Source organism: Nycticebus coucang, chromosome 15, assembly GCF_027406575.1.
Source record: "Nycticebus coucang isolate mNycCou1 chromosome 15, mNycCou1.pri, whole genome shotgun sequence".
Classification (NCBI taxonomy): domain Eukaryota; kingdom Metazoa; phylum Chordata; class Mammalia; order Primates; family Lorisidae; genus Nycticebus; species Nycticebus coucang.
Genome location: NC_069794.1, coordinates 17,647,386 through 17,660,025, shown reverse-complemented (window position 1 = coordinate 17,660,025; position 12,640 = coordinate 17,647,386). Strand labels below are relative to the sequence as shown.

Here is a 12,640-nt window from a genome sequence, read left to right as displayed (position 1 = left end):
TTTGAACCTGGCAGCCTCGGTGTACGTGCTGGCGCCCTACCCAGTGAGCTACGGGCACTGCCCAAGGAGCTTGTCCTTTTTTAATGTTATCCAGAGCACTGGCTTCTCTCTCTCTGCTCTCTTAGCTGATTTTTAGATTAAATAAGATCATAGAATTTTAAATCTGGACAGAACCTTAGAAATAATTCAGCATATGTATTTTAGAAAAGGAAATCGAAGTGGCAGAACTGTTATTAAAATCAAGGACTGTTCAGTTTTTGTGTCTGCTATGTTTTAATAACAGGGGTCCTCAAACTACGACCCGCGGGCTACATGCAGCGGTGTGATTATATTTGTTCCCATTTTGTTTTTTTACTTCAAAATAAGATATGTGCAGTGTGCATAGGAATTTGTTCATAGTTTTTTTTTTTTAACTATAGTCCGGTCCTCCAACGGTCTGAGGGGCAGTGAACTGGCCCCCTATTTAAAAAGTTTGAGGACCCCTGTTAGACTGTATGGCATTTTCACTGACGTTTAAAAAACCCCCTTTAAAAAAAAAACTGGAAAAAAATTGATGTTGGTGGGCGGCGCCTGTAGCTCAGTGAGTAGGGCGCCGGCCCCATATGCCGAGGGTGGCGGGTTCAAACCCAGCCCCGGCCAAACTGCAACAAAAAAAAAAAAAAAAAAAAAATTTGATGTTGGTATTTTTTGGTATTTCTGGCAAAAAGTTTGATTAGCTAAGTGATTAAAATTTAAGATAAAATAGGGGTTTTGTATGATCAGTATGTTTTATCTAGAATTATTTTTCAACAACAAATGAGCAGCATTCTACCTATCCAGTTAGAGATACTATTGATCTATGAATTACTGAGTACATAAAAAAAGATCGAGAAAATCTTTTCCCTCTGGTGTTTATTTTTGCTACTAAGCAACTTATCTAGAAAAGTAATTTGGCTAATTTAAGCAACTAAATACTACAGTAGGACCTTCATAGCTGACCACCTCCCTACATTGACCTCCTTAAGTTGACCTAATTTTCATAGACCAGCCATGCACCACATGTACGTATCAGTACAGAAGGCCCAGTTCCTTATGTTGACCACCACTATATATTGACCAGTTTGTTACAGTCCCTTAGGTAGTCACTCGGCTTACAGAGGTTCTACTATGTTTGTAAAATGTTTAATAAGATTAATTGGCATCATGGTCATTTAAATATCTATGATGAAAAGAAAATATGCTTGATCTGAAAATTCATGACATTTTACATCATTTAAATGTGGCAAATTCACTGTCACCAATATAAAGCGTAAATGTAGAGTAGCCAGTTTTAATTTTGATGGCAGAGCCAGGGAAATATGTCAAAATATACCTGAAAAGATCTATCATTAATAGGTATTTGGCTTCCAACTGTTAAATACAAATATAGACAATTTTATCTGTTTCTACAAGAATATCCCTTTATAAAATAAGTAAAAATTGTAAACATCAAAATTATGGATAGGAATTTAAAGAGTTTTATTAAATTGAGATCACAATTTTATTCCAAAATTCATATCAAAATACATTCTGATGAAAAAGCGATAATGTTTTATTAAATCAATAAATACTAGTTTATAAGTATGCATGGAACTTGAAGCATTTATAGATTTTTTTGTTGTTTTCTTGAAATGCTGACCTCCATACAGGTGGTTTTGCTACATCCTTTTTTTTAAGAGTAGCAGGCATTTTATGCAGTGTCATTGCTGGCCACCTGGTGGCACATCACACTAACGCATGGAGCTTTTCATTTGCTGTTGGGACTATGAAACACAAATGCATTAATGTACACAGTTATGATTTAATAAAAATATTAAGAGAAAATTAAACGAAAGCCAATATAATTGGACGTAACGGTGGCTATGCATATAATTGTGTTGTTTCTTATCAATAGTTTTGGAAAATGCTCTTCACATTGTAGTTCAGACAACACAAAAACAGAAACAATAATGAAGGTACTAGGATTCTCCACATTGTAGAAGTTACATTTAAAATTTGTTTCTTTTAATACATAATGAGTTATAGAGAACAGGATTATGCAGTTAGAAAAGCTAAGAAAGATGAGAAACAGATTTAAATTTAGACTTACTAGAGATATGGTATGGACATATGTATGTATTTTAAAATAGGAGTATTGCCATTGTTTTAGCTATTATAAATATTTAGAAATTGCATGGCAAAATTTTAATTCTTTAGAATTATTATACTTGAATAGGCTGATTTTTTTGTGGTTAAAACAGCATTGTCATCTCAATGCAAAAACTACTCTTTGTATGGTGAAAACTTGGTTGACTTTGGTTTTCATCTCCCATTAGTTTTTGACATTGCTTCCCAAATTCAGATGTTGTACCTACTATTGAGTCTATGCATGGGTTGGACAATAGTCAGAATGAAGAAGCCTCAGAGCAGACCTCTCCAGTGGGATTCTACCCCTGCATCCACTGGCATCGCAGTGTTTATTGTCGTGACTCAGGTGAGTGTTGACACTTGGTGTTTCTGCTTTGTACTATTCAGAAATGCAAACTTGAACACACCTCATTTCAAAACTGAAACCTGCGACCCTTCAGGAATTTGTATCATTTTAAAGGATGAATTTAAGGAGTGATAAATAATCTCTTAATCTTCTGGGTGCTAGTATATGTGGATTGCAGGATTTCATTATAATTTACCTGAATTTGAACTTCTGTCAGCTTAGTTAAGTAAAGCATGCTTAATGTTAGATTAAATTTTAATTTCCTACTTCATAGCTTTCTTTCATATTTTCTATCTCATGGTAAGTATTCAGCATTAAAAGAGTGATTCAGTGAATTTGAGATTTAACTTCTCTCAGGAATCTTTAGGATTGACCACTTTATACTGACTGAAAAGAACTCAAGTAATTATCTGAGATTAATTAAAAGGCAAAATATAGACTAAAAGAGAATAAGGTCTTATTCTGAAGAACAAATCTGCTGTATAAAAACAAACCTGGTCTCTTATGAAGGCCCTCTATGTCTTTTCTCCTTCCTCCTCTGTCGGGGGCGTATTGACATTATCCTAGGATATCCATGTCTAGGTGCAATCGATTTTTAAAAATTAAGAAAGAAAGGTATAAATATAAAAATTTATTCTGAGTTTGTGACCAGCATAAATGAAAATGAAATATATATGTTCCCAGCTGGGTTCTATAAATAACATTTTATTTATTTATTTTTTATTTATTTGAGACGGTCTCAAGCTGTGGCCCTGGGTAGAGTGCTGTGGCATCACAGCTCACAGCAACCTCAAACTTGTGGGCTTAAGCGATTCTCTTGCCTCTGCCTCCCAAGTAGCTGGGACCACAGGCACCCACCACAATGCCCGGCTATTTTTTTGGTAGTGGTTGTCATTGTTGTTTGGCGGGACCAGGCTGGATTCGAACCCGCCAGCCTTGGTGTATGTGGCTGGCACCCTGGCCAATGAGCTACGCGCGCCAAGCCTATAAAGAATTTTTTTTTTTGTAGAGACAGAGTCTTACTGTACCGCCCTCGGGTAGAGTGCCGTGGCATCACATGGCTCACAGCAACCTCCAGCTCTTGGGCTTACGTGATTCTCTTGCCTCAGCCTCCCGAGCAGCTGTGCCCGCCACAACGCCCAGCTATTTTTTTGTTGCAGTTTGGCCGGGTCTGGGTTTGAACCCACCACCCTCAGCATATGGGGCCGGCGCCCTACTCACTGAGCCACAGGCGCCACCCCTATAAAGAATATTTTAATGTAAGTTTAATGGATGAAATAAATTGAAAATGTATCAGTGAAGGGAGGGACCAGTGCTTTATCATCCTTATATCCCTTGTGTTTACTCAGTTCTATAGGTTCTGAGTGAAGTAGGAGTATTGAATTTGCATGATTGATTTAAGAAAGAGACCTTATCACAAGTGGTGATATTTAGAAAGCAGATGATAGTGCCAGGAAAGGGGCTGATGAGAAGGAATTGATTTGGAAGTGATTACAATAAGGTTGTGATTTCATCAGCTGAATGTTTTTGATCCAGGATTAATGGAGAATATTGTTAGTATCGGGTTAAATTCTCAATTTTCAATTAATAGCTCTTCTTGCAAAACACGATTTTGATTATCATTTCAATGTAATTTTAATTCATTGTCATAGACAAATACGAATTAAGAATGGAGATTGACACTACACTAGAGGTTAAGTGAGTTTATGAAGAATATATTAGCTGTAGCCCTGATCTTGAATAACAATCCAGACAAAGCAGATGAGACAGGCAACCAAAGATACGTAAATAGATATGTATTTCACACAGATCACATGTTAGCATATGTATTTGAAAATGGGAGTTTGAATATGTAAAACTGTGAATTATGGGATGAGGTGGTTCTATAGTTAAAATAGTATTGTCATCTCAATGCAAAAACTTCTCAGTGCAACGCTTCTGTGTTGTAAGTTACAGAATACAGGTTAAGGAATCAGATGAGCATAATTTGGTGGAATGGAGGAAGGACACTCAGTTTAGAGCAATTCTTGAGCCCAAGAAAAAAATTTCATATGTCAGGATGACAAAGGAATTTACCTACCAAGAATGGTAGGAGTAAAATTAGGGTAGAAAATTTGAGAATGAGGAAAAAAAGAAATTGCTGGTAAACGTCAGGAAACCTAAGAATTAAATTCAATATTGAGTTTTGATCTCTTCCAAAAGTCCTTGAATGCCGCTCTAGATTTAGTTCTGAGGGCTGAGTTGACAAATGAGGGAATGCCGGGAGCCGCAGACATGTGAGATGGTAGAAACATTGTATTAATTTCAATGATAGATGTTTAGTAAAGATAGAAGGAACGTGGACACTGATTTCTATAGAATAGCAATAAGCAGAATACTTAGGAACTAAGTTTTTACTGTTAAGAATATGGGAGAAGCGATCAGCAAACAGATAGGAATGAGTAACAGTGTCCTGAGTGCTTACAGTGAATGTTAAAATGTTCTCTTTTACTCAGGGTGGTTACCATGAACAAGAGTGAAGCCTGAAATCAACAATTCTGACTTGTTAATTTTTGGATTACATAAGACACTGAAATATTTGAAAGCGTCTTGATTTCTTTTGATGGTATTGAAGAAAGAAGGAAATAGATTTAGAAGAAAGTTTGTTAGTTTTCTTAACCTTTTCCATTTATTTTCATCCTTAGAGATGTCTTATTTGACTCATGATAGCTATAGCACCTTTTAAATCTTTGAATATGATCTTACTTGATAAAAATACCTTTGCCTAGCCTCAGGGTATTGAGCAATGGAAAGACTGTGCCTGTACTTTATTAGCCTCTGTAGTCTGATAAAAATTAGATTCACTTAAGAATGTTTATGTAATGTTTAAGAGGATGTTTATTTAAAAGGTTTAAAAAGTATTTTAACAGGGTAGGTATGCTTTTTTCTCTCTCTCTAAAGGTAATGTTATTTTTTGCAGAGTATTTTGCTACTTTGGGAACAGTTTGAAGATACCAGTCATCATAGCTACCATTCACACCACAACTTAGCAGGGATCCTTCTGATTGTTTTAAGAATTTGCCTGGCATTGTCATTAGGCTGCGGACTCTATCAGATCATCACAGTGGAGAGGAGTACGCTCAAAAGGGAGTTCTACATCACCTTTGCCAAAGTATGGATTGGAAAGAAAGTGGCGTCTTCTGATTAGCAACATCATTCTGGGGAAATGAATAAATAACCGAGTGCTAACATTTTCAACTTTTATTATGTGCCAGGCACTACTGTTAAGTCCTTTATGTGTTTTGGCTCATTTAACCTTCACAACTTATGTGATGTAGGTTTTATCCCCATTTTTTCATGTACTGTTTGGCAAGTTTGTTTTGCTTCATTCATCATTTCTTATCAATAGGGATTTTACATTTTTTTCTGTAGCATCAGAATTTAAATTTTTAAAATAGATCGTGGTTTGCATTTCTCAGAATTTATTAATTGACTGTGAACTGTTATTCTCAGAGTTGTGCGGTGTTTTATAACAAACTGAGGAGCTGTCCTTCAGCATTAAGGTAGTGCCAGGAGGCTGAGTCTATGTTTCTGCCACCTTCACTCCTTCCACATGAGATCTGTTCACATTAATTTGTCTTTGTATGTCCTTACACTACAGAGATCTAAAGGCATGTTTGATTTTTTTTTTGTAGAGACAGAGTCTCACTTTATGGCCCTCAGTAGAGTGCCGTGGCCTCACACAGCTCACAGCAACCTCCAACTCCTGGGCTTAAGCGATTCTCTTGCCTCACCCTCCCAAGTAGCTGGGACTACAGGCGCCCTCCACAACGCCCGGCTATTTTTTGGTTGCAGTTTGGCCGGGGCCGGGTTTGAACCCGCCACCCTCGGTATATGGGGCCGGCGCCCTACCGACTGAGCCACAGGCGCCGCCCGGCATGTTTGATTTTTTTTTTTTTTTTTGTAGAGACAGAGTCTCACTGTACTGCCCTCGGGTAGAGTGCCATGGCGTCACACAGCTCACAGCAACCTCTAACTCTTGGGCTTACGCGATTCTCTTGCCTCAGCCTCCCGAGCAGCTGGGACTACAGGCGCCCACCACAACGCCCGGCTAGGCATGTTTGATTTTTTAGTATACTTATTTAGTAAAAGAAAAGATCAGGAGAGGAAGCGGAGCAGTAACATTACAGAAACTTCCCTAAAAGGTTCTGTTTTTCTGTCAGATAAAGAGAATCCATATCCCTCCATCCTAGAGCTCAAATCAGCATTGTGACATGCTGTTCAGTCAGCCCACAGTAGTCTGCAGAGTTGTTGACCATCCTGAAGCAGTTATGAAAGGAGGGCCAAATCCCTTCTTTATTTGTAGCCTTGAGCATTGCAAAGCTGCTACTACAGCCCTAGGAACCAGCTTCAGGCTTCTGAGTACCAGACAGACAAGAAAATGTCATTTGGCCTTTGAATTTTTCACAGCTACAGGAATGCTTATTTGCTAAGGTAGTATGTACTATTTTCCTCTTTGTTTTATGTTTCAACAGTACCAAACATTTTCTCGAGCTTAAAAATATTATTTTATATGTTTTAATTTAATTTTTTGAATGGTGTCAAACATCCAAAACTTTAGAGTAGCAAAAAATATTTCTTTTTTTTTTTTTTTTTGAGACAGAGTCTCACTATATCCACGGTTGGTAGAGTGCTGTGGGGTCACAGCTCACAGCAACCTCCAGCTCTTGGGCTTATGCGATTCTCTTGCCTCAGCCTCCCGAGTAGCTGGGACTACAGGTGCTGGACCACTATGCCCAGCTATTTTGTGTTGCAGTTTGGCCGGGGCGGGGTTTGAACCTACCACCCTCGGTGTATGGGGCCAGTGCCCTATCCACTGAGCCACAGGTGCCACCCAGCAAAAAGTATTTCTTAATTCTATTATATGTACTCACTTACCTGCAGCTCCTCATATCATCACTGCTATTAGCTCCTCATATCATCACTCCTAATTTATCCTTCCAGAGAATTTTAATGTAGTATATTCCTGTATAGATTTCTCTCCTTTTCTTTATAGTTACATACTAAACATATTGCTCTACATTTTGTTTTTTCTTTTCTATCTGCAATGTACCAAGCATCTTAACAGCTCGTATTTATTAACTTATTTTTTAATTTCAAATTTAATTTTGGAAAAGAATACATTTCTATGGTTCAAGGAAAAATAGAAAAAGAGATTTGAAAAGTATAACATAAAAAGTTTCCTCTCTTAGTTGCCCATTTCCCCCTCTTCTGTCCTACCTTTCAAATAGGTAACCACTGTTAATGTTTTTTTGTGTATTATTACAGAATTTTTTTGTGTATCAACATGAAAATATAAATGTATATTCTTATTTTTTATAGAGATTACACATTTATACTTTGTCACTTAGTTATCAATTTGTTACTTTTATGTGTTTAATATTTGTAGTATTATCATAATGTATATATGTAACAGATTGACAGATACAAGATTACAAATACTCCAAAAAAATACTTACGTGGATAGAAACTAAATATTCATAGCACAGCAACAGAAAATTTATCTCCACATTTTATTGCAAGCTTTACTAACTGCAGGCCAGTTAAGGTTAATTGGGATCTAAATACGCAAGTAACATTTTCTGTCTGGTGTATTTTGATAGTAAACAGAGCTGGACTTATTTGACATGTTCCTTTGTTTCAGGGCTGTATCTTGTGGTTTTTGTGCCATCCAGGCCTTGCATGCATTTCTGTCATTTTTAGTGACTACCAAAGAGATAAGGTAAGTAACATACCTGCTCAACATAGGTTTGTTTAAATGGAAATTTAGTCTTTATTGGGAAAATATTAAACTAGGCCTATTTATTCAGAAATTTCATAAGTCCTTTAAAACTCTAATACAAAATGTTGAACCATAAGTATATAAATTAGAAGTTTAAAATATAAAATTTTCAAAAATTTAGTTTATATGCAAAATGATGGAAGTAGTTTTTGTTGTTCCAATGTTAGCTTATTTTAGAATACTGTTTTATAAATTGAATTAGAGGATTTATAAAATCTCTCTTAAGAAAAAATGATTAAAATTTTTTGCTACATAATGGTAAAAATCAAGATATTTATAAACATCAATCCAGTTGTTTTAACAGTGTGCCACAAGTTTGATTGTACTGACACCTACCTGAATAGCTCCATCATTTCAAAGGGGACTTCTGCCAGGAGCCCCTTTCCAAGCAATGCAGTATGTGCTTGAACACACAAATTATTGAGCCTCTGAGGGATTTAAAAGGGTAAAATTCGGATAGGAAATGCTTTATTTCCCATCACTAAATCAGCCAGGAACCCGATTTTTCTCATAACTAACTAAAACTCCTGGCTGTAGTGTGCATGCCTATAGGAGAAAATGGTTTATAAATTTTTCTTCTTGTCTCTTACTTTGGCATCCATAAACCATAAAGGAGTTTTATCCTTGACCAATTACAGGCCTGCGCATTAGTCATATTTTTCTACTGAAAATTTTCTTGATAAAACGTACCCATGGTAAAGATGTTATAGAAACATAGAGTACGTTTATACGTTCGTGATAAATACAGTTTCCGCGCTTCTGCCTGCAGTAAAACATTTTCTTTCTTTTCTTTTCAGGTGATTACAATAGGTGTTATCCTTTGCCAGGCTGTTTCCATGATTATTCTCTACAGACTCTTTCTGTCCCACAGTCTATACTGGGAAGTTTCTTCACTTTCCTCGGTAACATTACCACTGACCATATCATCTGGACACAAAAGTCGCCCTCATTTCTGATACTTGGTTTTTACTGAAAGGAAAAGTGAATTGGGTAAAAGTGCAATAAGGATCCAAATACAATGACTTCTTTTCATACATTGAGTATGAAAAATTGAACAGTGAAAGCATAGCATGTTATTTATATAACTGCATTTAAGCAGTGCCAGAACTGAGAAAAGGTAATAAATGAAATGTTTTGAATATACTTAAACAATAAACTTTCAAGAAAGAGTGTTATTGTAAGGTAATTGAAGCAATTTCTGTATGGAAATAAATGTGAAAAAGAGTTATATGATATTTTGATAAAATATTCACCACTTATAATGCTTCATCTTATATATCAATAGCTAACTCAGGTGTGATAGCTTATAAAAAGTAATCAGTTAAATGATTACTTATACATATTAAACTAGTCCAGTTATGAAATCAGTGTAACACACTGATTTTAAAAACTGCTTTTCTTTTTAATGCTTTAAGAAAAATGCATTTCACATTTGAGTTTAAAAAAATTGAAACTGAAATTACTTCAGGAAATGAATATAAAATATATTCACAGTTAAATGAATATGCTTTTGTTTATTTGTGGGTAGGGTTATTCTCCATTTCTTCCTATCATTTTTGGCTCCCAGGTTTTATCTTGATCACCAAAGGGCTTTTGACAAATAGTTTATGAAAAATAAAACTTAGATACATGATGTGTTGTAAGGACAAAGAGTTTTAAAATCTGAGCACTTAGGTGAAGACGCAAGCAGGTTTATGTGTTTGAAAAGAAAGAAGGAAAAGGTACTATGTGATATGGTACTAAAATTTTAATCCCAATATTATTCATCTCTCTTACATTGAATCCCCAATCATAATTAAGCCATATACACAGATTAAATTAACAGAAGCATTTCACATAAATGTTGGTTTCAGTCATCAACTACCCATGAATTACTGCCCAAGGATACTTAATCAGGATTAAATTTTCTATGAATAATTGAAAAACAAAATACTCACTGGATTTGTTATAATCTGTGTTGGCACTGGATTCTAAGTAGTTGCCATCTTGAATCCTTTGTAATAAAGCCATATTTTTGTATGTATGTCATGCCCCAGTATTGAGTCTGCTAGCTAAAAGACTGCTAGCTTCAAGTGCCTGATTGAAGAATTGCTAAAAGGTGGTCAGAGCTGCTGTAGAAAATAAAAACTTCCATTAACAGCCACTGAGTGGAATTTATTCTGTTGTTGTTTGTCAAGTTGTTCAGGCCTTTCATTTTTACCTCTGGCTTATTTTAAAAATATTTTCTATCTACTTATTATGTTCTTAAGGAAGAAATGATGCATTGATCTGACAATTAAACTTTTTAATTAAATAGTTAAAATAACTAGCACAACATAAAAATATCTATGGTTTTGTCTTTTTCTCTCACACCTAGTTTATCATTGGAAATGAATAGTATTCTGCTTTATTTTAAAGACAAAATGTGTGTGTGTGTGACTTGCAAAATGGCACAGTAACAAAGCTGAGCCTGCTCATTAAATCATGTCTCTAATAATTCTTTGTAAATCATTTAATAAGTGAGAGCTACAGGTTAAGACTAGAAAAGTATGAGGTATGTTTTAGGTTTTTACAGGATCTGCTGAGTGGTCATAACCTTTTTTTTTTTATCATGTCTCCTTAATAGCCCCTGTTGTGTTAAACTGAGCTGCAGTTAATTAAGCTTTAAAAAAAAAAAAGTGAGGGCAGCGCCTGTGGCTCAGTGAGTAGGGCGCTGGCCCCATATGCCGAGGGTGGCGGGTTCAAGCCCAGCCCTGGCCAAACTGCAACCAAAAATAGCCGGGCGTTGTGGTGGGCGCCTGTAGTCCCAGCTGCTTGGGAGGCTGAGGCAAGAGAATTGCATAAGCCCAAGAGTTAGAGGTTGCTGTGAGCTGTGTCACGCCACGGCACCCTACCGAGGGCGGTACAGTGAAACTCTGTCTCTACAAAAAAAAAAAAAAAAGTGAAGCCTTTTCATAAAGTTTGCAAACTTGCAACAATAGAAAGGGAATAATCTATTATTTTATTCAAAGAACATAGTAATTGTAATCGACATATATGTAGTTTATTACTATGTTTGCTTTTATGAAACTTTAACAGGTTATTTCTACTTTAATTATTTTTCAATTTATGGTTGAAATTGCATTGCTAATAATTTAGTTCTCCAGAGCCATTGTTAAATGAAGGAAAATGATTGTTTATTAACAATGTACAAACCTGCTCTTGATTAGTAATTGAAGACAAAATTTATAGTTCATAAGTCATGGTATTATATTCCTTCTTTTTCTCCTTCCAAATATTTACATGGAGATTCATCATTGCCAATTATAGCGAGCATATACTGCAAAATCAAAGATAAAAACTTTCATACTTTTCTTCCTCTATCAGATAAAGCTTTTTAATCTGTTTTTACATTTTTACATTTTTTTCTTAAAGAAGATCGATTATCCAGTGGGATGGAGGAAGGAAGCTCTTGGAAGGCAGGGGCCTGGGTCCTAATCTTGGCTCAACCACTCGCTGCATCTTTGGGAAGTCTCTTCTTAATGGGTCCTCAGTTTCCCCATTTCTTCTTGAGTTCTAGGCTCCTATGCCAATTAAGAATTCAGTGAAGAACTTGGGCAGCTCCATTTAAGTGCAGCATGTAGAACACCAGGGGAGTTTGTGTAGAGTTCAGAATGGGGGTGGGCTATACTACACTGACCATGTTGGAATCCTGGCACTGGAACTTCTTAGCTGGGTCGTTCTGGACCTTATCATTGAACTCTCTGTGCCTTAGTAACTTCATTAACAAAAAGGGCATGATTGTAATACCTATCTCATGGAGTTGTTGCAATGATTTGATCAATAAAGATGTGGGACTTGGAAAAAAAAAAAGAAGATCAATTATCTATCCAGAGCTCTTGTACTTCCATAAGCCTTTTTCTTCCCTTAAAACATGTAGCTGCTTATTTTTATTGACATGTAGTCATATCTGAGTGACTACTAAGCATCAGGCACTTTGCCGTCATCATTACTGAGCCCTGCTGCAGTAACCAAGTTCCCAACCACCTGAGCATGAGACAGGATAAACTATTCCCCTAAGGTCACCTAACTGTCGTTTTTCTACTTTACCCTCATGATTTAATGAGCACACATTAGGTGTGTGTATTTTAGTGAGAATGAATGGCTAGCCATAGTTAATTTTAGCTGTTGATTTGAACATTAAACCAGCAATTGTGCTGAAGTCAGATGTGAGCATAGCACATTTCATCATTTGAACCTGCCTTTTACCAGATAGTACTAGCAGAGAAAGCTAAGCTAGGCAGAAGAGCTTGCTTTAGGGAAACTTTTATGATCTCAAGTAAAGTAAGCCAAGTCAGAGGAAATAGAAG

General features: G+C 36.1%; 1 protein-coding gene across 3 annotated transcripts in view; it reads left to right on the top strand.

The window, feature by feature from the left end:
• Positions 1-10,627, top strand: part of GPR180 (G protein-coupled receptor 180) — a 29,900-nt gene extending 19,273 nt beyond the window's left edge. For all 3 annotated transcript variants that reach the window (XM_053563903.1, XM_053563904.1, XM_053563902.1), the window contains 4 exons: positions 2,334-2,491; positions 5,451-5,642; positions 8,175-8,252; positions 9,110-10,627. In XM_053563903.1, the coding sequence (XP_053419878.1) occupies positions 2,334-2,491; positions 5,451-5,642; positions 8,175-8,252; positions 9,110-9,268 (587 nt within the window). In that variant the 3' untranslated portion in view covers positions 9,269-10,627. The remainder of the gene's footprint in view (positions 1-2,333; positions 2,492-5,450; positions 5,643-8,174; positions 8,253-9,109) is intronic.
• The last annotated feature ends 2,013 nt before the right edge of the window (positions 10,628-12,640 follow it).